Here is a 25,848-nt window from a genome sequence, read left to right on the forward strand (position 1 = left end):
ATGGGTACAGAATCAACCAAAGACAACAGAAAGCTAAACATTTATTAATCAACATGAAGTAGAGATGCTGTTGCTCTAGCTGGTTTGGCTCAATGGATAGAGCATCAGCCTTCGGACTGAAGGGTCCCAGGTTTGATTCTGGTCAAGGGTACATGCCTGGGTTGCGGACTCAATCCCCAGTAGGGGACATGCAGGAGGCAACTGACCAATGATTCTCTCTTATCTTTGATATTTCTATCTCTCCCTTCCTATCTGAAATCAATGAAAATATGATTGTTTGTGTGTGTGTGTGTTGTTTTGTTTTTTTTTTTTTTGAAAGAAGAAGGAGGAGGAGGAGAAGGAAGAGGAGGAGGAGGAGGAGGAAGAGGAAGAAGAAGAAAAGGAGGAGGACGAGGAGGAGGAGGAAAGAAATAGAGATAGTGTCCTGTGGGTGTGCTCATTCTGACTCAGCAAATCTAGGGAGACCACATATAGGAAGTGGCATTTAAAACATGTTTTGAAGGATGAGTAAGCTTCAAATAAGAGTTCTGTGCAGACTTCAAAATCATCATTGTCCCATAGTTCTATGTCGTTTTGATTCGAGCTCTGACAAATTAAAAGAAATCATTCCACTTCCATTTCTTCCCCACACACATTGACTGAACACCTGCCACGTGCCAAGCACAGAGCTCGGGCCTAAGGAGCACGGCCACGAAGAGGCTTCATTCCTGATCATAAGGCACTTAGCCGTGTGGTCCAGCGACCAACATAGCACCAGGTCATGCTGACACAGTACAGTTATCAAAGATCAAAACTACAAGCAGCGTGCAGGGTCCTATGTGCTCCAGCGAGTCCCGGGAGTTGTCTAAGGGCCTGGCTCCTGGTCAGGACCAGGGAACACGACCAGCTTCTCCACGACCACTGCCTGACATTCGGATGAAACAACTGCCCCATGGGGCAGGGAAGAGGGGCGGCCAGGGGCAGAGCGGGTGGTAGCAGGGGCGTTGCCCAGTGGTGGTTTTGCCATAGTAGAAAGCACTGAGGCAACACAGCCCTGTGGTCAGGTCTCGGGGTTACTTCTTCCTCCTTTGTATTTTTGCGCAGTGTTTCTCAGAGCCAGTGTACCAGGCTGAGGGTAAACATCCTTTGATTTTCATCATTTCTATCCTTTTTGTGTGTGTAACAATAGGTCTCATGAAGATCATAGGGGACTGTACATTTGAAAGGAATAAAAACATTAACTTGTTTCTTGCTGCTGTTTTTTAATAACAACCTAAAACAAGAAAACATATTGGAGCCAGCGATTTGGAATAGGACCAGGGGTTGTAAATGAGAGCTGACACTGTTTCCAGTGTTCCTGAGGTAGACACTTCTCTGATTCTCCTTTCCTCGCAGGTGAGTGAGAATTTCACACACCGTCCCTAATTTCACTCACCTGGGTAAACAGCCCGGCTGGTACTTCCCAAACTGAGAGAGAGCAATGGGTGATTTTTTTAAAAAAGATTTTTAAAATTGATTTTTAGAGAGAAAGGGTGGGGGGGGGGGGGGGGAGAGAGAGAGAGAGAGAGAGAGAGAGAGAGAGAGAGAGAGAGAGAGAGAGAAACATCTATTGGCTGCCTCTACACGCCCCTAATTAGGAATCATGCCCAATCATGCATGTGCCCTTCACCTAGAAGAATATGGGCAACCTTTTGGTGCACAAGAGAACACCCAACCAATTGATCCATTCCAGCCAGGGTGATAGATGGGAATTTTAAATCTATAGAGTTGTTTTTAGAATTAAATTAGATATTTAAATATAATATAATTAGCTTTTAGAATGAAATTGAATTAGTTGTTTGTAGAATTAAATTACATGTTTTGTAAAATTATAATTGACATGCAAATGGCAGGTACTTCCCAATATTCCTTTCTCGCCTTTCACAGGGACCCGACCCATGCATCTATCATTGTTGCCTCTGAGGTCAGACCCAGTTCCTCTCTTTATTGAGTCCACAAACACAGACATTTTCTGAGGACTTACTTTGTGTCAAGCCCTGTTTGCTTCTGAGGATTAAAGAGATGAGTAAAGCACTGTACTTGTCATCAAGAATTTAACTCCTATTAAGACTTTACTATATGGTTCTCACTAGCTAATCCATCTCTCTCAAGCTAATCAATCCTCCTCCTCAACCCAGCCCATCATTTCTCAGTCTGTCTCTCTCCATCCATCTCTCTTTCCCTCTCTGCCAACAAAACAACAACACATTAGTCCCCCTGCAATTCAAATATGAACCCTGAGCAAACAAGAAGGACATAATCTAAAGTGTTTTTGAGAGACAGGAATCCTGGTAACAAGAAACACTGTATAAATCCTAAACAGACACATTAGCAACAAAGGAAGTTTGAGATCATCAATGATAAGAAAATCAAATTTAAAGTCAAATAATAAAAGTGCTGCAATGAATCTCAGTGGAAATTTCAGATTCTAAAAATCAGAAGGAAACCATTAGAGATGTCATTCTTCTTTCATTCTCTGGATGGGAGATATTCTGGTCCTATTATAAGGAAACTAAAGTGTGCCAGCTTCAATAAATCCATTATCTATCCTGGCTTGCCATTTCTCTGATTTCTTTGTCTTTCTTAGTATACAACTCAAAACTAAAATATTATGTTCTCCAAGTGTTTATTCATAAATCACCATCCCTGCCCTGCCATCACCTACAGGCAAAATAGCCCCCGGTATCATTCTGATCTTACAATCCGATCACAGCTTGTATTGCAACATAATGTAGTTCTCATAAAATCAAAAAGTTTAAAAATTCTTCAAAAACTGTGCCAATGAATTACTCATATCACACATGACAAATAGCCAAGAAATGGGTAGTCAAGATGCCAGAGAAATAGGTATGTTTCCAAAAAATGTAGGTATGAATATTGGCACAGGTAGCTGATTGGAATCAAATAGACAAGAAGTTGTTGACTGGTTTAGAACAGCCAGAGACATGTCAGTTTGGTATCAAAAAAATGACAATAATTCAAGGCTTTAAAGATCTCTTCACTTTCTGATTTCAAGGAACAGAGAGGAGATGGAGGTGTGTGGGCACTAGTAAAGTAGAGCGTCTTGAAGAAGTCAGAAGAAGACAGCAGCCAAGGCTGGAATAAAAGAAGGGGAAGAACAGAAAGGGGAGGAGAACTATGAATTATAAGAAAAAGGAGCCCCAGCCTCCCAGAACATCTGTAGAGTAGAATGGCTATCTGGTAAACCTAGGCCAATGTGACCAGACACAGTCTTGAATAAATGTGCCTGTATGATGAAGCACTAACACAGCAGACACACACTGACCAAGTAGCCCAGAATAATAGATGGCTCTGAAGATAACATGGGTTAGGACTATGTATTGTTAGTTATCTATTGTTGTATAAAAAATTACCCAAAACATGGGGTCTTAAAACACTTCTGATGATCAAATAGTGTCAGTGGGGCAGAAATCTGGGCAACACTAAACTGGCTGCTCAGCTTTCATGTTTCACAGGCTGTGATCAAAGTGTTAGCTGAGCCTGGTGGCTGCATTCCTGTTTATTTTCTTTTGTTGTTGATACTCACCTGAGGATATATATTTTTTCTTTTTTAAAAAATGTATTTTTATTGATTTCAGAGGAAAGGAGAGGAAGAGAGAGATAGAAACATCAATGATGAGAATCATTGATTGGTTGCCTCCTGCACACCCACTACTTGGGACCAAGCCTGCCACAATCCAGGCATGTGCCCTTGACTGGAATCAAACCCGGGACCTTTCAGTCCCTGGTTGATGCTTTATCCACTGAGCCACACCAGCCAGGGCAGGATATATTTTCCCATTGACTTTTAGGGAGAGTGGAAAAGAGAGAGAAACATCAATGTGAGAGAAACACATTGATTGGTTGCCTCCTGCATGAGCCTCAACCAAGGGCCTGGGACTGGGAGAAGCCTGCAACCAGGCCGATGCTCTATCCACTGAGCCAGACCAACGAGGCTATTAAGCTGAGGGCCTCAGTGCCTTACAGGCATTGGAGACAACCATCCGGCCCTTGCCATGCAGGCTTCTCCAACATGGCAGCTTGTGTCATCAGAGTGTGCCAACCAAGAAGGTATCAGAGGTCTAGCAAGACAGAAGCCACAGTCTTTTGTAGCCTCATCATGGTGAGTTACAACCCACCACTTTTGCCTTATTCTATTCAGGAGAAATTAGCTTCAGCCCACCTTCGAGAGGGGATGGGGGGACTTATTCAAGGATCCTTGAAGGCCATCTTTGAAAACTGCCTGCCCCAGGCTAGCAGGCTCTCCTAACAAGATCCTGCTGCATCACCTTAGGGGGAAAGGAAACCCAAGGACAAAAAATGAGATGAATGATTCTGCCAGGCTGACCCACTGGGGCCTCCAGAGTTGGTTATAGGAAACGAATAAGGGACCCATCTTCTTGCACGTCTGAGCTGAGGACTCATTTATTTCTCCCTCCTATTCTCTCCAAGTCATCCTGTGAAATACACACCAAAACATGTGTCACGGAGAAAACTGCAGCTAAGACAAGCTAGGTCACAAATTTGTGGCAGACAGAGTTTGCATCGCAGCCTATGCAGCTCCAAAACCCATGCTTTTGCCATGGCCGGATGAGCCTCACTGTTGCTGGGATGTGTATTTTTCTTGGATCCCTTGCAACAGCAGAGATCTGTAGGGACCCATCAAGATCAAGTTCTTTGAGCTCTACTAAAATGTAAATACAGAATGCAAACTAAAATGTAGGGTGCCAACTGCCACCCATAGATAGTGTTCTGTAAAGCTCTCTGTTCGCTGGATCAACTCAGTCCCGGTGCTGACATTCCCCCAGATCAAGCTCCTGGTAGTCAATAGCATTCTGAAAGTCATGCATCAGTGCATGATCACCAGTAAATCTTATTGATTGGAACAAAGCACTGGTATGCAACGATTCATACTGAAAACGGCCAGAAGACGAGCCGCAGGAAGTGTGGCTCTCCTAAGTGTTTCTTATGCTCAAGCAGCTGGGGGTGCCCCGTGAGCTCAGAAAAGTGTCTCCCTGGCGGCCTGATGGATCCACGTGCACCATGTGCACCGTGTTCCCCAATGAGACTGCCACTCAGCCCCACAGGAAGTGTGATCTCATCCTGCCGCTCAGCCCTGGTTCCGCAGGCTGCTTTTGAACGAAAACAAGAACGGTTCGAAGGCAGACTTTCCCAAGAACTGCCTGCGCTTCTGTTCCAGGAAACAGCCAAAGGAACCGGAGGCGGTTGAGGACGAAATTCTGCAAACCCTGCCCTGCACCTGGGCTGTCCCGGCATCACTGAGAAGGAGGGGGAAGGTGGGACTTCACTCCTCCAGCGACCTCTGCATCTGTTGACAGTCCTGCGTTAGTGGCAGCTGAAGAGCCGCTCTGTCCTGGATTTCTCTGCTCATCGTCTGGCTCGGAGGCTCCATCTCTCAGTAACTATTTTATGTATTATCTGTCAGTCGGAAGGAAAGACAGGGAGCTCCCTTTGGAAAGGACGTGTGTGGGCAAATGACTTCCCCAAACAGATCTGTTGCTTTGAGGGAACTGGTAGACAGGAATCTGTTTCTTGAAAAGTTTGAGAGCTGTTAACTGGCGTCTTCTTCCCAGTCACTAACGCTCACTTAACTGTTCACGGGCTGCTGTCCCTGCCACGGGTACTCGCAGGCTATGGCCGCAGGACCTTACTGTCCCTGCAGGTCACATGAGCTCCGAATTGAACTGAGCGCTTGGGGGAAGCTAACACAGGGCCATTGGGGTTGGACATGTTCATACAATAGTGATCAAAAGTCAAAGGACCAGCGGCACGCTATTCCATTACCGCGAGACACAGTTCTCTATATTCCAAGCAAGTGAGATCTCTAAATGTGTACTTTGATTTTAAAATCATGCAAGGAGTGCCAGGCAGTCCTCCTGACTTACCTGAAGGTCTGGATAAGCCAGGGTCAATGTTTTCAAACAGGTTTTGCATATAATTAATTCCCTGGAAGAATCCATCTAGAGCTACAGAATTATCGTGGGCCAATGCTGCTTGTCACGGCTGCAAAAACAACGCATTGCTAAGTTATCACATTTTTAAAATGTGGACGGAGGTGGTGGGTCAGGAAAGCATTCAGTCCTACCTCGGAAGCTGTCAGCACAGTGATGCCTACACAGTTTAGTAGTTAACAAAAGGGAGATCTACGTGGCGAGTGGGTAAATGGTCATGTTCCCATGCTGGGTGCGCTTGGGGACATGTTTAGGTTGTAATTGGCGGATGCGCATAGTATGTTCCTGAGAACCGAGTTTTGAAATCTGCCCAGTGCTGGACTATTTTTAGTGCCGTCTGCTTAAGAGCTCAGGAATGTCCAGGCTGATAGCAAGCGCGAAAGACCCCTGGCCCTCTCTGCCACTCCTGTCAGCGGGCCAAGGTGCTGGGTGAGGGGCAGACACCCAGCCCGCGCATTATTTGAAACTTGATAATGAGCTGGATGTTTTTTGGATGATGACAGTATAAATGAGATTATTTAGAGGGCTCCAGGACCATTCTTTTTTGTTGTTGTTCAGATTTTAAAAAACGTATTGTTGATACTATTACAGATGTCCTTCCATGTTCTTAATCAAATAACTCATTTTTATTGTTGTTATTTTGCTGTCAAGTCAACCTTTGCAAGTCTAGCTTTCCCAAAGAAAATGTTGGTCTTATTTACAGGAAAAAAATACACACACACACACACACACACACACACACAAACACACACACAATATTTAGATGTGCTAAGCAGGACAATGGGGAATGTAGAGCAGGCAAACCCTGGGGGTCCTTCAATCTGGTCCCCTGCCTCCCACCCCATATCCCTGCCTTATTTCAGCATACAGATTCCACCAGCGTAATTAGTAGATGCCATCTGTTTTGGCATCACTTTGCTATTTTTAATGGATAGTCCACCTTCTTTTTTTTCTTTTTTTAATGTCTTTTGCAGAAAATCTGTGAAGTCTGAACAAGCAGCCTTCCCAAGATGTACCGCCTCTCTCAGCTGATGTCAACACCGGTGGCAAGTCAATGTGGGCGGATTGCGATATGCAATTATCTTCTGAGTGATGAGACGTCTTTGGGCAATTTCCTTGCTTTGATTTTGCTGATACTCGTACCATTAACCATCTGCCGGGCGCTCGTGCTTCCGAAATGCCAGTGTTCACTTTGGCAATGATTTTGACTTCATCTCTTTCCTTGAGAGAAATGTGATTATTTTTTTTCCTTTTAGTAGGAAAAAAAAAAAGTCACCAGTTTTTTTTAGGTGCCTGTGCATAAATGTGAAAGGAGATTGTTTATCTGCTACTATTAAGATGCAAAACTGTTTGTCTATTAAAAAAAAAAAGACAAAAAACAAAACACAACCACACTGAATGATTTTGACAGCTACTTGAAAATAAGGGCGTAACTAGTTAAAACGGTAGTGGTTTCCAGTTCCTTCCTCTTGTTATTTTCTCCCCAAACCCTGCTTCCAACCCTCCCTCACACACCTACTATTTTCTCTCTTTTTAATTTTATTAACTTTATTGGGGTGATGTTGGTTAATGGGATCGTGTAGGTTTCAAGTGTAGATTTCTGTGATGCATGAGCTGTTTATGGCCCTGCGTGTCAACCCTCCCACCCCAAATCAAACCTTCTTCCATCACCATATCTTGGTCCCCCTCCACTCCCCATCTCCCCACCCGCTCCCCTCTGGCCACCACCACGCAGCTGCCTGTGCCCATGAGTTTCAGTCTGAATATATCCCACGTAGGAGTGAAATCGTGGGATTCTTCGCTTTTTCTGGCCGACTTCTTTCACTTAGCATAGTATCCTCAAGGGCCGTCCACGTTGTCACAAATAGCAGTATTTTGTCTTTACTTGTGACTGAGCAGTATCGTGGGTGTCTATGCACCGCATCTTCCTTTCATAAATCAGCCAGCCCGGCCAAACGTCCCAATTCTTCTCGCCGCTTAGCTCTTCGTGGTCAGTAATGGGATCAGGTTTCGCCGAGCCTGTCGAGTAGAGGCGCTCCCAGCATTTCTGTAGAATATCAAAGTCTGTGTTCAGAAAATCAATGAAAGACAACTTTCCCCAATGGAAATCCATCGCCACGCTTTCACTTAACCTGCAATGAACGGATGCTTCTTTGTTAAGAATACCTCCTACATTAGAAGATCTTTTATATGAAACCAAACTTCATTTTTTTTCCCCTCCACCAGTGCCTTTTGCTCATTATTGTATAACTAGAGGCCCGGTGCATGAAATTCGTGCACCTGGTTGGGGGGTGGTCCCTCAGCCGAGCCTGCACCCTCTTGCAGTCTAGGAGCCCTTGGGGGGTGTCTGACTGCTGCGGAGGTGGGAGAGGCTCCAGCCACCACCACTGCACTCACCAGCTATGAGCCCGCTTCTGGCTTAGTGGTACTCTCCCTGTGGAAGCACACTGACCACCAGGGGGACGCTCCTGCATTGAGCATCTGCCCCCTGGTGGCCAGCTGTTCCATCAATTTGCATATTGGCCTTTTATTATATAGGATGGAAGTGCCTTAAAGTGTGCTGTTGAGAGCGCTCCATTCCGGAACAGAGGCCCAATCCTTCAGAAATACTGAGTCCACTAAAACAACTAGCGCCTGGGGAAGTTGGTTTCCGTGTTCTCCAGCTCCACACAAGATGCTGTCTCCCTGCTTTTCATGGGCCAGTTGGATGCTAATGGCGTATTGTTGCCTCATCCTGCCTTGAGGGGCCTCTAAAGGCTTGGTGAGCAGGAGAAGGCACAGGAGACAGACGCCCCTACACTATTTTGGCTTCCTGTGGGGACCTGGTGACAGGTTGTGTTAGAGCCCATTCGCTGGACGGCTGCCCCAGCTGGAGTCTCTGCAGATGCCTGGACATCAGCTAGGGGCACATTCCGATTCGCCCCGCCACTGTTCGCAGCAGCGTGGGTGCTGGGGAGGGTGATAAACGTCTACTTTTCTCTCCTTGGCTTGTGCAGGTTCCTCCGGGTCTGAGAGAGGATCTGCTGGAGAGCTGTCTCCCACGTGCATTTTCCCAAGGTATTCCATGGGGCTCTTTACAAATCAAATTCTCCTCCTGGATGCACTATTTTGTTGTATTCCTGGTTTAAGAACATGCATTTTAGGTATCGTCCAGTTGGGTATGGGTATATATATCTTTGATCTCACGCATGTAGAAAGTGAAGACTTGCCTTCTTCGTTTATCTTATTCTTTAGATTCCACATAAAAGTGAAATCATGGTATTTGCTTTTTTTTTGGACCGACTTGTTTCACTTAGCGTAATGCTTTCCAGCTCCATCCATGCTGTCGTAAATGGTAAGAGTCCCTTCCTTTTCTTTTTTTGTGGCCAAGTAACCTTCCATGGCATATATCCTTCTTCCCTCTCTAGCTTTGCCTGTGATTTCTTGGCTGGTGACAGTTCCTTTGACTGCTGCTCCCTAGATCCCCTGACAGGCTCCTACTTCCCCTGTCGCCGAAGTCCCAGGCTCCTCACCAATGGCTACTACATTTGGACAGAGGACAGTTTCCTCTGCGACAGAGATGGCAACATCACGCTGAGCCCGTCCCAGACCAGTGTGATGTACAAGGAGAACTCAGTTAGGTAAGTAGGAAATATCAGAAGTCCCATCCGACTATCAATTATTCATTTATTCCTCCATTCATTCACCAATTCAAGGTTCACTTATAAGGAGCCCATTCCTGCTCCAGACTGTGGAAGCACAAAGGCTGACAAGGGGCAGGTAGAGCAGACACATAAATACCAGAAGCGGTGATCTGATGCAGGCGCTGGGTTAGAAGTCTAAACGGGGAGGGATGAGGGGAACAGAAAGAAGGCAGATTTTATCGGGGGGAGGGGCGGGGAGCAGGTAAAAACAGCCTTCCTACAGATGGTGATGACTGATGAGAGTCTTGAGAGATGCAGACGTCAATGAAAATAGAAGCGGGGCCGAAACCAGTTTGGCTCAATGAATGGAGTGTCAGCCTACAGACTGAAAGGTCCAGGGTTCGATTCCGGTCAAGGGCATGTACCCTGGTTGTGGGCACATCCCTAGTAGGGGATGTGCAAGAGGCAGCTGATGGATGATTCTCTCTCATTGATGTTTCTAACTCTCTATCCCTCTCTCTCTTCCTCTCTGTAAAAACATCAATAAAATATACATTTAGAAAAATAGAAGCAGGAAAGGAGACTTCCAAAGAGAGTTCCGAGAGACCCCAAAGCAAAGTGGGGGGTGCAAGTAGCGTGGTGGGAATTACAGCGCAGGGTCAGAAGGGCTGGTCTGCAGGTGAGAAGATTGGGTGGAAGCAGGGCTGCGTGGAGGGCTCAGTTCCAAGCTAAGGAGATGAAGAGGAACCACGTTCAGACTGTCAGGTTTCTCCAGAGCGAGGTAGCCCTGGCTACAAGGTAGAGGATGGATTGTGGGGCACGGGACCTCCTTGTGCCTCACCCAACAGGTCAGAGCATCCTGCCCAGCCCAGAGCTCGCCTCTCTCGCAAACCTGCCCGGACCCCCGATGAGCTGTGGCCCGCTCTGCTCCCACACCCCGTGCTCTCGGCCTGCAGCTCCGGCTCAGCTGTCAGAGCACCCGCCCCTCCGGAGCGCAGTGACAGAGCAGAGAGGACGGAGCTCACCGCCTGGGTCTGCCTCTCAGCTGCGACCTCAGACCAGTGTCTCAACCTCTTGGTGCTTCGTTTTCTTTTTGTTTTTTGTTAATATGTATTTTATTGATTTTTACAGAGAGGAAGAGAGAGGGACAGAGAGCTAGAAACATCGATGAGAGAGAATCATCAATCAGCTGCCTCCTGCACACCCCCCCACCGGGGATGTGCCCGCAACCAAGGTACATGCCCTTGACCGGAATCGAACCTGGGACCTTTCAGTCCGCAGGCAGATGCTCTATCCACTGAGCCAAACAGGTTTTGGAATGTGCTTCATTTTCTTGATTTGAAAAATGGGGTCCCCCACGGTGCCTCCCTGGCAGGACCATTCTGAGGACGGCGTGAGTTACGACACGTCAGCCACCAGGGCAGACGCCTGGCACAGAATGAGCTCGGTGAAAGCCTTCGCGGCCCCCTGGCTGCCCTTGTCTTTCTCCCGCACTAGCTTGTACATTGCTGGCATCCGAGGTTTTGTTCTTTTACTTATTTTATTATTTTTTAATCCTCGCCTGAGGATATTTTTCTATTGATTTTTAAGGAGACGGGGAGAGAGAGGGAAAGACAGAGAGAGAAACATCGATGTGAGAGAAACACATGGATTGGTTGCCTCCTGCACGAGACCTGACCAGGGCCTGGAGCTGGGGAGGATCCTGCAACTGAGGTACGTGCCCTTGACCAGAATTGAACCCGGGACCCTTTAATCCGCAAGCCAACGCGCTCTCTCCACTGAGCCAGACCTGCTAGGGCCCACGGTTTTGTCTTTCATCTTGGCATCCTTGACTTTGATCCAAGCACCTGCTGTGGAAGTAAACTGAGCGAGCTTTGTGGGCCTGAACGGGAGAGAGGGCTCTGTCCTCAAAGCGCTCCCACCAAAACCTCTGTCCCGAACCTGGGCTGACGGCTCTTCCTTACCCTCCATGCTGCTCTCCTCTCTCTCCAGAGTATTTAGAAAGAAAAAGAGAGCCCACCGCTCCTTCTCCTCTCTCCTCCGCCTCGGGGCCCCTAAATCCTGGCTGCGGGGAAGCATCTTCGGGGATGCCAGCTCGTCCCCGGGCGAGGCCGTCTGGCTGGAGGGAGCCGGCAGGCTGGACGCGCACCCTTGCAGCGACGGTGGTGAGTCTGCCCCTCCCTTCCCGGGTGAGACAGTTCCGAGCAAGCGCCACGACGCCGGGTCCAGGACTAGTGTCAGCTCCAGAGACCACAGTCGTTTGGACAGAGAGGATGGGTCACACATAAAAACATCACCTACAGCTCTCTCCGCACTACTCATATGACCCAAATACATATGTGTCCTAGAATTTACATGCATAAATTAGCAAGCTGATTAAACTTGGAAAATACATGCACATCTCCAAGGTGTCCTTTCTGCAGGGGGTGTGGGTGGAGGGAGAATGCAGGAGTCAGAGTTCAGGGCCTCGTGTGGGCACATTGTGATAGTTACTTAACTTGGCCAACTCTCAGTTTTTTTCATTTTTAAACAAGATATGTATGCATAGTGTGATAAGAATATATTTACATATTATACTCTATATCAGCATATTCCCATTGAAATGTGTATGTATGTATTAGATCTACCATATGCATGTATTATGTAATGCACATAATATAATACTAGAGGCCCAGTGCATGAAATTCATGCATGGGTGAGGGAGGGGTGGTCCTCTCAGCCTGGCTTGTACCCTCTTCATTCCAGGATCCCTTGGGGGATGTCCAACTGCTGGTTGGATTGGGCCTAAACCAGGAGTTGGACATCCCTCTCGCAATGTAAAACCATTGGCTCCTAACTGCTCTCCTGCCTGCCTTCCTGATGGCCCCTAACCACTCTGTCTGCCAGCCTGGTTGCTCCTAACTGCCCTCCCCTACTCGCCTGGTCACCCCTAACCACCTCTGCCTCGGCCTCCGCCACCATGGCTTTGTCTGGAAGGATGTCTGGAAGGATGTCTGGTCTAATTAGCATATTATCCTTTTATTAGTATAAATTATTATATGTAAATATGTATAATATATCAAACATAGTAATGTAAACTCAAAGCATATTTTAATATTCAAAGGAACAGTAAAGATCAGGCATAGTTCAATGCTTGATACTCAGGAATTTGTCCTTATAATTACTTTTACCAGTAGGGAAGAAACAGTGGGTATTTATTGGGACAGTTACCCAATGCCTTGGGATAAGCACGGGAAAAAACAAGAATCTGGTCCCTGGAGGATAGAGTTTGGGAATCACTGTTCCGAAGGCAGTGTTTCCCAGATTTGGGAATTCTCGTCTTATTTTCCCATGGATGCATCTTCAAAATATGTCCAAACAACTTTAAAGCAATTGGACCACAGCAGCATTGCGCATGCTTGATGAGATAGCTTGTTAAAAATGCTCAAGGTTTCTGAGTGTCTTCTAAATACTGCGAATCCAACCGCCCCCTCCAAAGCCTGCAGTGCCTCAATAGGGGTGCAAAGTGCTTGGAGATCTCTCCCTTCAGCTGCCAACTGTGACCAGCTCTCCCCAGTTTTCTCTTTCCCCTCATTTACCCGAGGCCCCGGGATTTTGATCAGCAATTTCCTTTTATCTGGAAATGTAGCCTCGTTAGAAGGACTCAAGAATTCAAAATTGAGTTTGTTTTGCTGTTTTCTCTCTGGGCAATGGATGCAATCAAAACTCACTTCCCCTCATTTTCTCTTGCTTCATTTTTCAGGCTAAAAGAACTTTTTTTTTGGCCGTTGCCTATTTTGGTGGTCCTCGGTTCACCCCTTTCACAGCTGTGTCGAGACCCCTCCCCTCATTAGTTGCAATTCATTCTGCAGGCAGCTCCCTGGACCCCAGGTCTGCGGTGGGGGTTGCATTCCTGGAGGAGGCCCCTGAGTCCCAGTGAAATGGGTCAGGCAGGGAGGACTGGTGGGGACTCCCCGCTCTGTGTCTGCCAGTCCTGAGACAGAATGGCAAGCTGGCCTCGGGCGGGCATCCCAGCTGGAGGCAAGCGGTTCTCTCTGGAGCTCATCATTGTCTCTCCGTGAATATCCTCATGGGAGCTTCTGTGTGTGGCTTTGTTTCCTTCGGTAGCAAACAGCAGTGCCCGTCCTACAGGCAGGGAGATGGAAATGTGCTGGGAAGAAGCAAGTCCAGCCTTCTAGACAGAAGAAAGCGATGCTGGATGAGCCCGGGAAAGAGGGTATCTTCAAATCTAACACAGGAGAGCTAACCGCCTAAGCCAGTGGTCGGCAAACCGCGGCTCTTTGGCCCCTTGAGTGTGGCTCTTCCACAAAATACCACGTGCAGGGGAGCACATACAGTGCGATTGAAGCTTCGTGGCCCATGAGCAGAAGCCGGTTTTCAGCTCTCAAAAGAAATTTCAATTGTTGAACTGTTGATATTTGGTTCTGTTGGCTAATGAGTTGGCTGGCCTCTGGCCAAAGGGCAGAGGAAAAATTAAATATCAGTTGGAGGCAAAACATGTGTTTTCAGAGATGAAAAACCCTTGACCATTTTTTTTAATGCTGAGATATTTATTTATAATATTTATTTATTTATTTATTTATTTATTTATTTATTTATTTGGCTTCCCTCCTTAATGCCATCTTTTCTTCTAAAAAATCCTGTGTGGCATTTCCAGAATGCCTCGCAGGATGCAGTTTTCTGTGTCACCCAGCTCTCGGGGGCAGTGGCATAGGCTCAGGAGGGCAGCCTGGGCACTAGCGCAGGGCAGCTTTCACTGTCCTGGCAGCCTCACCCACATCCGTCCAGATCTTAATGAGGCGCCACTCGTGACTGTGTAATCAGCCCTGAGAGCTCCCAGCTCCTCCTCTGTCTGCCTTAACGTGACCTCTTGGCCTGTCTTTTCATTAAGCAGCTTTGCTGAGGCCTGATGGCTCCATGAAGGACTGTGCGTGCTGAATATACCTAACTCAATGAGCCCAGACATACATATGCAAACACCCGTGACACCCTCCCCATCAGCAAGGTGACACCCAACACATGAAGGAGTTTTCTCAGTTCCCCTGTGGCTTGTTTTGGTTTCTCTGATTTTTGTAGTAAGAACATTCCGTGTAAGAGCCACTCTGCTGGCGAGTTTTGCGGAGCATAAAACACCGTGTGGCTGGCTGTAGGCACCATGCCCTGGACCAGCAGATCTCTGGGGTCTTCTCTCGGGATGGCCCTTGTGGGCAGCCTCGGTCCCCCTCTTTCCTCCCTCCCCCCGCTTTATCTGCATTGAGAGTCACTGAACATGCACACACACACACACACACACATGTGCACACACGCATGCCCACGCATGTGCGCACATGCATACGAGCCTCTGCCTTTCCAGGCGGTGACTTTGACTGTGCGCTGACAGATGACTGGGCGTCGGAGCGGCCGGATGCACAGTCCCTGGCAGCCTCCTCCTCCGGCCACGGCACGCCTGAGCCTCCCAGGAAAGACCCCCTCCGAGGGGCCCTGCAGCCCCGGGGGACGGCAGCTGAGCATCTCCGAGGGGGCATTTTGGACCATTCAAGTGAGTGTTTCCCTCTGTGCCTCACCCACATAATCCTTCCTCCAGGGCCCGAGAGCAGCGACCGCCACACACTGAGGAGGGGCATCGCCCTGCCTGGGGTGGGGGGGATGGGGGAATGGGTGATATCAGCCCCGTGGGACGCGTTCACAGAGGGGGTGACTGACCCCGGGCGTCACCTTAGAGACATCAGAGGGACTGGATGGGCAGTGTTTTGGTTGGTTGGTTGTTTGGTTGGTTGGTTGTTTTTTTAAATGTGTTTTTATTGGTTTCAGAAAGGGAGAGGGAGAGATAGAAATATCCATGATGAGAGAGAACCACTGATCGGCTGCCTCCTGCGTGCCCTACACTGGGGCTAGAGCTGACACCCTGGGGCTGTGCCTCGACTGGGAATCAAACCCTGACCTCCTGGTTCATAGGTCGATGCTTAGCCATTGCGTCACGCTGTCCGGGCTTGTTTTTTTTTAAAAACCCTGAAAACATTTGGCAAAATGTTAAACTTTATTAAATCTGGGAAGCGCATGCACAGGTGTCTGTTATTCCAGCTTCGTGCTCTGCTTTGCATTTGATACATTCCGTGTGAGGGAAAGAGAAAAGTCCTTTCACGCTATGTCCCTGCGAGGAGAAGGCCGAGGACGGAAAGCGGCTGGGGTTTCCTGTGGGAGCCAGTCGGGAATAAACCCAGCAAGCGCGTCCCTTCGCCTGTGGTTTGCTAACATCGCATCACTCACGTTTGCACCTGGTACCATATGGGGCCCAGGTATCCACTTCCCAGGACTCAGCGCCCCGCTCCCCACCTGTCCGCTGGGCCTCGGAGACAGCTCCCCACACCCTCGGCCTCCGAAACTGGGCCTTTTCCCCCTAAAGGGAGAGCATCACAGTCCCACCCGCCAGTGACGAACAGCACGCGGGTGGAGCACGGAGCATCCTGTGTCATGTATGCTAAGGATCCCACCCGTGAGGTTTGGCAAACAGGCCGGGGCCTATTTATACTGTCCTCTACGCCTTCCCGTGGTAACCCTCCAACGGCTCCGATTGCTTTTAGGCAATTAAAACGTCACTCGGAGCTCTGCTTGGTCCAACCCAGGCTTATCACCGCCGGAGCACGTTCCGTCTTTCCCACGGTGGCTCAGCAGCACATGCTTGGTTGATAGCAAAGGGCTTTGCAAGGCCGGGCAGCTCAGGAGAAAGGCTCTGTGTTTTGCCTTTGAGAGACACCCCATGTGCAAAGTTGCAAATTCTCTTTCCCTTCAGACAAAGCATTGCGTTCTGGCCGGATGGGGTGTTTCAGTCTAAGCTCCGGCCCCTCAGCGCTGTGTGACTTTGGACACATTTCTTCACTCCTCTGGTCCTGGTCTCCTCGTTTTCAGAACGTGGGGTGCTGGTTCCTCCTCCGGGTTTGCTGGGTTGATTGAAGGAACCGGGGTCTGAGAGCTCTGTGGATAACACGGCACTCCCCAGGCGTAGGCAGCATCGGAACTCGATGTTTGACATTAGCATTCAGTCTACCAACCCTTTCCCCAACACCAACGTGAAAGGAAGGCCCCCAATTCCTTATGGGGCATGCCGTAGTCATTTATTTTTAATGATAGAAAAAATATTTTTTTTTTTTATAGCATTTGATGATTTTATCTTGTTGCTTCTGACAAGTTGTTCGGGATGACTCATCTGAAAACTTGCTTTTTGGCGTGTAGAAGAGAAGTGTTACTCTGATTCCGCTGCTCCAAGATTGTTTAACCAGCGATGACTTCTAATCCATTCGTTTCTTTTTCTCCTGTTAGAAACCAGTTTGTTGAGAGAGATCTCCTTTCAAACCGTTCTGCTTGCTGCGTGCTTGGCCATGTCTGCATGTGCCAGGTAAGTCCCGTTCTGTCATCACGCGGGGATGATTCATAATGAATGAAGCTGTCACCGAGGGCTGACTCACTTGCCTTACCCCACAAAGCCTCCCCAGGTAGCGCTATGGTTGGGGTGTTATCGTTTGTCTGTCCGTGGTAAGCACTCCCTCCTCTTATTATCTCCCAAAGCATACAAAAGCCAGGGCATCTTGCTAGAAACTGGAGGTTACTGTGTATCCTCCTTTGTTTAAATCCTCTGGGACTCTTCGTTACAAATTCAGACCAAGGACCTCTGCCTGGAGTTCAAGGGCAGTTCGGGTTCCCACCAGGGGACTGAGTGTCCTGCTGGGACTCCACCGTTCCCATTGTATTTTTATGTCCTCACACAGTGGTCGGCATACTGTGGCTCTCAAGCCACATGCGGCTCTTTGGCCTCTTGAGCATGGCTCTTCCACTCGCCTGGGTGAGTCTCTCTTGAAGATGTGGTGTTAGAAGAAGTTTAAGTTTAAAAGATGTGGCTCTCCGAAGAAATGTCAATCGCTGTGCTGTTGCTATTTGGCTCCGTGGACCAGTTTGCCGACCACTGTTCCAGGGATGCCTACGCAGCATCTCGGAGCACAGAACGCCCTTGCCTGATGAAAGGCTGGTTTCTGTTCCACCCGCCGTCAAGCACGTGCTTCCTGTCCTTTTCTCGCCCGAGGCTCCGGGCCAGTATCACTTCCCTTCTGTGCGGAGCCCACGCGTGCCCCAGGGCCTTTGCACTTGCTGTTTGCTCTGTTGCCTAGTACAGTCTCTCCCCCAAAGCCTCATCATGTATGTCTTTCCGGAATCTGCTCCAATGTCACATCATCAGAGAGCCCTCCCCTGACCACTCTCTATCACACAGGCCCCACTTTACGTTTCTTCAGAGCACTTATGAGGTGTTCAGGTGGGTAAGCGTTAATGAGCTATTTCTCCCACAAGAATGGGAACTCCGCGACTATGGCATCCCCAGCTCAGGGGCTCCTGGGTATTTGCTGAATCAGTCCTAGGCTCTCTGAAAGTGCTGCTTGCCCTCACCTCTCGAGGGTCAAATGCCTCGTGTCACATAGGGGAGTTGTGTTTTTTAAAAATATATTTTATTGATTTTTTACAGAGAGAAAGGGAGAAGGATAGAGAGCTAGAAACGTCGATGCGAGAGAAACATTGATCATCTGCCTCCAGCACACCCCCTACCGGGGATGTGCCCACAACCAGCGTACATGCCCCTGACCAGAATCGAACCTGGGACCTTTCAGTCTGCAGACGGATGCTCTACCACTGAGCCAAACCGATTTCGGCTGTTTTTTAGATATAGTATCCTGGATCCCATCACCTCAGATGCCAATTTAGAGCTAACGAGAATCAATATTTTAAAATGAGCTTCCCAGATAATTACGAGGTTTGAGAAGTATTTTTAGATCACAATGGGACCAAGGAACAAAAAATGGCGGGGGGGGGGGGGGGGGGGGAGGGTAAAGGGGAGAGGGGGGGGGGGGGCTACGGTTAAAAATAAACTTGCAAACTCCTGCTTCCTGTGTCACATTGGAGGACCATGAGGTGCCTCAGCATGCTCTGGCCACGGTGAAATAAGGTAGAGAGAGATGGGTTCGGCTTTGTTTACTAGTAACTCGGCATTTCCTGCTTTGTCCCGGAGCCCTTTCCTTTATGTCACAGGACAGTAAACATAACATTCCTCTCAAGTTAATTTCTGTAGATATACCTCCCCTTAAGAGGGGAGCTTAGCCCTGGCCGGTGTTGCTCAGTGGATAGAGCGTCGGCCTGCAGACCAAAGGGTCCTGGATTGGATTCCGGTCAAGGGCACTACCTTGGTTGCAGGCTTCTCCCTGGCCCAGGGCCCTGGTCCAGGGCTAATGGGAGACAATCAATCAATGTGTTTCTCCTTCCCTCTCTCTTTCATTTTCCCTAAAAGTCAATGGAAAAATACCCTCAGGTGAGTTTAACTCCCCACCCCTTGAGTGTGAGCTGCATTTAGACACTTGCTTCAGGAGGGTTGGTTTTTGTTGTTGTTGTTGTTTTGTTTTGTTTTGTTTTTATTTTTCTTCCCTTTTTGTATGTATTTGTAATCTCTTTCAATAATTCATAGTTTGAGCACAAAAACAAAGAAGACATTATTCTTCAAAAAGAGACCCTCCCCCCGCCCCCACCCTGTGACTCAGTGGTTCAGCAGACTGGCTAAACCCCAGATGTCTAACTGGCTTCTGGGGTGGGGCTGGAGAGCAGGAGGCACTTCGAGGTTCTCCCTTGCTTTTCTTCTAGAAGGTTTAGGCTTCTGTGGTTTCTATTTCAGTCTATGACTCATTCTGAGTCAAGGAGCGAACATGTGCAGGCTCATTCTTAGCACGTGGATGTACAGTTGTTTCAGTGCTAGAGATCATTCCGCTCTCTCTGTGTGTGTCTTTTCTTTGAGCCGCCTCTCCTCTCCCATTGTCTACATTTCTTTCCTTTTGTCAATGCAGCACTATCTCTATTACTGTAGTTTAAAAGTGTTTTCATTGATTTTAGAAAGAGAGGAAGGAGGAGGAGGAGGAGGAGGAGGAGGAGGAGGAGGAGGAGGAGAGAGACAGAGAGAGAGAGAGAGAGAGAGAGAGAGAGAGAGAGAGAGAGAGAATCATTGATGGGCTGCCTCCTGCACGCCCCCTACTGAGGATTAAGCTGGCAACCTGGGCATGTGCCCTGAAAGGGATTCAAACCGGAGACCCCAAGGTGCATAAGATGAAGCCCAAACAACTGGGCCACACTGGCCGGGACTCTGTGGTTTCATAGTAAATGCTGACCTCGCACATCTGTAGTCAGTCCGAGAGGACCTCTCTCGGGTCAGCAACTCACAGCTACTCCGCTGACCACAGCGTCTTGTTGGTGCAGATGGCTCCTGGGAGGACTGCTAGCCGGCGTCTTCACGTGTTCCTTGACCGTCATGATTGCTTGTAAGTCACCATTTCCCGCACGACAGCTCTGCTTCCCGTACTCCCTTCCAATGCCGGTCATGCTAACGTGTTTTCTCTCTCTCATCCGAGATGTTGCCAAGTCCCTGCTAGCAGCTCAGCCTCGCCAGCTACTTCTGAGCCGGCCCCGGCGCTCGGTGAGTGCAGCCCTGTTACCCTGTCTGCGCAAAGGTGGCCGTGAGCCGAAATCCCCCATCCCTCCGGCCTGAGTGAGGACTGCAGGGACTGTCCCGGAACGGCCCTGGCAGCTCGTCCTCACAGAGGCTTTCTCTTACCACGAACATCCGACAGTCTGAGCCTGGCTCTGAAGCCTTCCATCACATAGACCGAGTTAATTTTTAAAAAATATATATTTTATTGATTTTTTTTACAGAGAGGAAGAGAGAGTTAGAAACACCGATGAGAGAGAAACATCCATCAGCTGCCTCCTGTACCCCCCCCACACACACACACTGGGAATGTGCTGGCAACCAAGGTACACGCCCTTGACCGGAATGGAACCCAGGACCCTTCAGTCCGCAGGCCGACGTTCCATCCACTGAGGCAAACCGGTTTCGGCCCGAGTTCATGTTTAAGGCAGCAGGACTTAGGACATAGCATGAACGTTAATTTTTAAATAGTTCTAAAGGGCTCTGATAGGTCCGTAGCCCCGCACTTTAAAAATACACCCATGCCGAAGCCTTTTTTCTTAGCGTCTCCCCAATCACTGACGCCCTGCCCGTGAAATGATCCCTGTGACCATCGCTGACGTCCCTGCCATCCCTCAGGCATGGGCACAATCGCCCTGGCCGCTGGCTGCAGGCTCAGCATCTTCCAAAGGGGGGCTGGGCCCGGGGGAGGAGCTCGCAGAATGTCAGAGAGCCAGCGAGGCCCGGTCCCTTGCAAGATGGACGGTGTTAATTACCTTCCCGTCCCCGTGCAGCCGGAGGCCTGCTCCCAGGCTGCAGGCCGAGGCCCCGCAATCCAATGAGCCCGCAGGCCTTTGCTTTGCTCTCCGCGCGCCGTGCCGCCGTGTGCGGAGTCTCCCTTAACTCTGTGGTCGCAGCGAGGCTGGGCGGAGATTGTGTTGAGAGCTCCAGCCGATATATCGATCTCCTGGCGCTTTAAGCGATGCTTCCCCTGAGCCGCCTGGCATTCCAGGCTTCTGGGTGCAGGCTCATATGTTAAGGTGACCAGACGCAGTCCCGATTTTTAACAATTTGTCCCGCATCCCACGGCGTGTTTTTTTTTTTTTTTAAAGTCTATATTTAAATCTATATTTTTTATCGGGACTTTTAAAAAAATATATATTTTATTGATTTTTTACAGAGAGGAAGGGAGAGGGATAGAGAGTTAGAAACATCAATGAGAGAGAATCATCGATCAGCTGCCTCTTGCACACCTCCTACTGGGGATGTGCCCGCAACCAAGGTACATGCCCTTGACCGGAATCGAACCTGGAGCCTTTCAGTCTGCAGGCCGACACTCTATCCACTGAGCCAAACCGGATTTGGTGATCGGGACTATCCCGCCAAAAGCGGGACGTCTGGTCACCTTATCATATATCGCTAAGTTTTGTCTAATCTGATGGAGCACTGGGCCCTGTGGCTGCCAGAGAAGGCCTTGCTCTTCGTCCTGGTAAACGAATGGCATTTGTTTAAAGCTCTCCCAAGGTACCCCCCCCCCCCCACACACACACACACGTGCTCTGGCTGCGGGTGGCTCTCCTCCTCATGGGCATCAGCCCTGGGCTGCTTGTGAGCTGTGAGGTCTGCACCTGAGTCAGGACTGGCCTGGCCCCACAGGCAATGCCTGAACGGAAGATTCCCACCCGGAGAGTCATTGCGTAACCATAACCCAGCTTTCGGACGTGAAGACTTTCCTGTCGGTCAGATGGTGCCACCTGCATACACCCCTCTTCTGGGGGTTTTAAGGGGAACGTGTACAATGAACTGACCCCCTCTGGAGAGTCGGGGGGGTGGGAGCAGATGCCTGCAATCTGAGGCCAGGCCTCCGGACTCCAAATGCCCAGGGGTAGGGCTCCCCCTCCAGCAGCCTCTCCCGTAACTCCTGGCACGTTGACTGCGGACGTGGTGGAGAGATGTTTGTAAGACCCCAGAGCGGCGTCACAGAGCCTCTTCGGTCCGTCTTCAGGACTTGCCTGCTTCGTGCGGCACTGGACACCCAGGTCCGCTCAGCAGACAGACCTCTGTGGACTCGTTGAGGTCAGTCACTGTCACCAGGTGCCCGGGTTGCGTGCGGGGCCTTGAGAATGCAGAGTCCAATGCAGGGTGGGAAACCCTGTTCCAGCCCAGGGCCAGTTGGTGGTGGCGGGTGCAGTGGGCTGGGATGAGTGGGAGCAGTGTGGCACTCCTGAGGAGTCCTGGATTACGAGAGGGTGCGGACCAGGCTGAGGGACCCCACTTGGTGCACAAACTCTAATTTAGTCTGAGTTTGGCCCTGGCCCAGTAGCTCACTTGGTTGGCTCATCGTCCCAATATGCCAAGGCTGCGGGTTCAATCTCTGGTCAGGGTGCATACAAGAGTCAACCAATGCATAAATAATTGGAACCACAAAAGAATAACTCTTTCTCTCTCTTCCTCTCTCTCTCTCTCTCTCTGAAAAGAAATAAAATAAGAAATAAAGTCTGTGAGTTTGGGGACTGTCTACATTGTCTACCGTGTCCCTTTTACATGAAGGTCATCTCAGGTACCCCCCCCCCCCCCCCCCCCCCGCCCCGCCAGCCTGCCAGTGCTGCATTAGCATCAGCCGTCTGCGTTTTGCCAACTTATGGCTTCAGGGTGGCAAAATAGGTAACCTCTGTTCTCTCTTCGCTTACACGCAGGGAGGCATGTTTATATAGTTGGTGAATGAATGGATCAACTTCAGGGAGTAGAAATATGGGAAAACCCCACTTGGTACCCTAGGACATTTCAGTTGTAGAAGGGGCAGGGGGAGAAAACAATATGAAGTGGTAGTTACTGGTAACTAAGTAATGAGCCCGTCAGAGGGAAGAAAGAGAACTGAGAGGTGCTAAGGCAAAAAACAAAACAAAACAAAACACAGTCGCTGGATGTTGAAGCTCTGCTTTCCTAGTTATCATTCAAGCTAGTGTGCCCGGGCGTGCACAGTGATTAGACATGGCGCTTCCTGTGTGTGAGGATGAATTATGCATTTCCGGTCTCCTTTCTCTGATCTAGGTTTGCCAAAATTTGACAACCATTCAGGAGTGCCTGTGATGAATGTCTTCAAGCTGAATATCCGGAAATGGTTCCATTTGCAGTCTGCTTGGAATCAACTGCTTTACTGGAAGGGAGTGAGCGACTGGATACTCGAGATACATTGGGTTATGTGTGTGTGTGTGTGTGTGTGTGTGTGTGTGTGTGTTTTTAAAAAAAGACCAGTTTAGGCCTCGTAAAATTGTACCGTGTTTGTGAAAACAATATTAATTCATCTTTCCGCCGCACACACTGGCAGCGGAAAAGGGAAGCACGGGGAATGTGGTAGAGGACATGCCAGCCGGGTGAATATTGTCCGGTTATTCCCTGAGGCCGTGGCGCTCACACTTTAATTAGCAACAGGGGATTCTACCAGGAGCTTGTAACAATGCAGATTCCTGGGCCTGACCACACCGGCCTGTCCTCTGCTCAGCTGCTTTTTAGTTGAATAATGAAAGCGAGTTTATAGAACCAACACCAACATGAATTGACACCAAACTGTAATTAAGTGCAGTTTATACTTAAAATCTCACATGGAAAATGTCACTATTTTTCCAAAAGGAGTGGCTCGGCTTTGGGGGTGACTGTGGATGATGGTTGATGGAAAAGGGACAGGACAGAGACATTTTTTTTGAAAGGTAGACTCTTAATTTAATTTTTATTTTTAATGGAATTTATTGGGGTGACACAGGTTGATAAAATTGTGTAAGTATTAGGGGTGCAATTCTACAATACATCATCTGTATATAACACTGTGTGTTCACCACCCCAAGGTCAAGTTGGAAGGTATATACTTATTTTGAACTATTTTCTTTCCCAAGGTTCACCCTTCTTGGGGTTCCTGAGAACCTTTCACTAAAATTGCTCTTACAATAAAAACTCAGAAAAACTGCTTTCAGGCAAAATAAAGGCCAAACCCCAGAGTGCTTGGAAAAATGAAAAGGCGGTGCTGTTGCAAAACCAGTGAGGGGGCTGCCCAGAAGCTCCCTCTCCACCTGCCTGCTTGGGGTATGTTCCCAAATGTGTCAGGCAATTCACATGTGTTCTGTATAGTATTCTCTGTAGAGAAACTTATGTGGAGAAATTTGTCTTTGCTTAAAATGGTAATGTCAAAATATCACTGTTATGTCATTTGTATTTAGTGGATCTGGGGTTGAAAAATCCTATATAATAAAGAGGTAATATGCAAATTGACCCTCACACTTTTGTGTCAAAAGATGACTCTCCCAACATTATCACAAGATGGCCGACCCATGTCATCACAAGATGGCCAACAGGGGAGGGCAGTTGGGGGTGATTGGGCTGGCAGGGGAGCAGTTAGTTAGGTGTCAATCAAGCCAACAGTGGAGCAGTTAGGGGGCGATCAGGCTGGCATGCAGAGTGGTTAGGGGCAATCAGGCAGCCCTCCTGCACTCTGTAACCATGCCATTGGCCACACAGGTCTCCAAACCCACCTGCTCACCCACCAGGAGTGAGGCTCAGTCACCTGGCCTACCTACCTGCGGGGGCTGGGGAAGGCAGGGAAGCAGGTGGGTCTCCCTGAGCTCCAGCAGCCTCTGCCACGCCCTCACTTTGAAGATGAAGAAGGTGCATCTCAGAGAGAACGCTTCGCCTGCACACACCCCTGTCATCAAGCCTCCTGTGTTGTTTCCTGCATCCTCACCCCAGCCCACAACGCTACCCCAAGTAAAATCTATTGTGGTAACTTCAAAAACAACTCAGATCCAGAATAATCCGCCTGTGTGACAGGGGATGCCAGTCCTCCACAGCCCGCTATTGCTCACGCAACACAGCAGAGCAGACACCTGCCAGCTTGGCACGCTTGGCATCTGTGCCACAGACCCCTACCAGGCCTTGAGGAAGGTCTGATCATGTATTTTTTAAAAGTCTAGCCCGCTGCGAGGCTGTGGCCCCTGCATCTGTCCCACGCTGGGCGACATCGGCTCCAGCTGCCGCTGCGCCTGCGAGCGTGCCCGCTGGTGCCTTGGGGGTGCGGGCAGCTTAGCAGGTGGAAGCCCAACTCTGGCCACCGCTTGCAAAAACCTCTGGGTCCTTCTGTAGCCACAACAGAAATAAAAATGAAGGGAAGGAAACGCAGGGTGGGGTGGGTGGAAACCAAGATTTATTTTCAATGAAAAAAAAGTCATTTTGCAGTTCTGGCTCTGAGTGATCTGCTGGGAGGCTGAGAGCCCAAACTCAGTGCCAGCAGCTCCATCTCTCTCTCTCTCTCTCTCTCTCTCTCTCTCTCTCTCTCTCTCTCTCTCTCTTTTTTAGTAAAAGGAAAAATTTAGGTCCACACTCCAGAGCCTTCTACGTTCCTCATCTTCCTTGATTTTTCCCAGGTGGTCACAGCCTTTGAACGTTAGCACAACAGTGGCCTGGGGCTGTGTCTCTAAGCCTCAACTTCCTCATCCATAAAATGGGAGCATCCTTATGAGTATTAAGTGAGTCCACACAGCAAACTACTGAGAGCTTAGCCCAGTGCTAGACTCGGGGTGAGCGCTTCCGAGGGGGGAGCTGCCATAGTTCCGTTGTTAGTATATTGTAATAGCAGCGGTGGTGGTGGTGGTGACATTGGTGGTGGTGGAAGCCGTTTTCCTGGTTTCGGGGACCATGCGGATTTCTGGCTTCTTGGTGAGATGGCAGAAGGAAGAGACAAGACGAGGGCGGAGGCTTGGCC

At 49.0% G+C, this 25,848-nt stretch overlaps 1 protein-coding gene across 1 annotated transcript; it reads left to right on the plus strand.

The window, feature by feature from the left end:
- Window positions 1-1,217: 1,217 nt before the first annotated feature.
- Window positions 1,218-24,047, plus strand: TMEM71 (transmembrane protein 71). Its single transcript, XM_045581296.1, has 11 exons — window positions 1,218-1,374; window positions 5,219-5,437; window positions 6,965-7,046; window positions 8,987-9,047; window positions 9,398-9,610; window positions 11,606-11,778; window positions 14,967-15,152; window positions 16,931-17,006; window positions 19,892-19,953; window positions 20,044-20,108; window positions 23,151-24,047. Exons 3-11 carry the CDS (start codon window positions 7,001-7,003, stop codon window positions 23,187-23,189), a joined length of 921 nt encoding a protein of 306 aa, XP_045437252.1. The 5' UTR covers window positions 1,218-1,374; window positions 5,219-5,437; window positions 6,965-7,000; the 3' UTR covers window positions 23,190-24,047.
- Window positions 24,048-25,848: the final 1,801 nt, after the last annotated feature.

This window comes from Pipistrellus kuhlii, unplaced genomic scaffold (genome assembly GCF_014108245.1).
Source record: "Pipistrellus kuhlii isolate mPipKuh1 unplaced genomic scaffold, mPipKuh1.p scaffold_m20_p_14, whole genome shotgun sequence".
Classification (NCBI taxonomy): domain Eukaryota; kingdom Metazoa; phylum Chordata; class Mammalia; order Chiroptera; family Vespertilionidae; genus Pipistrellus; species Pipistrellus kuhlii.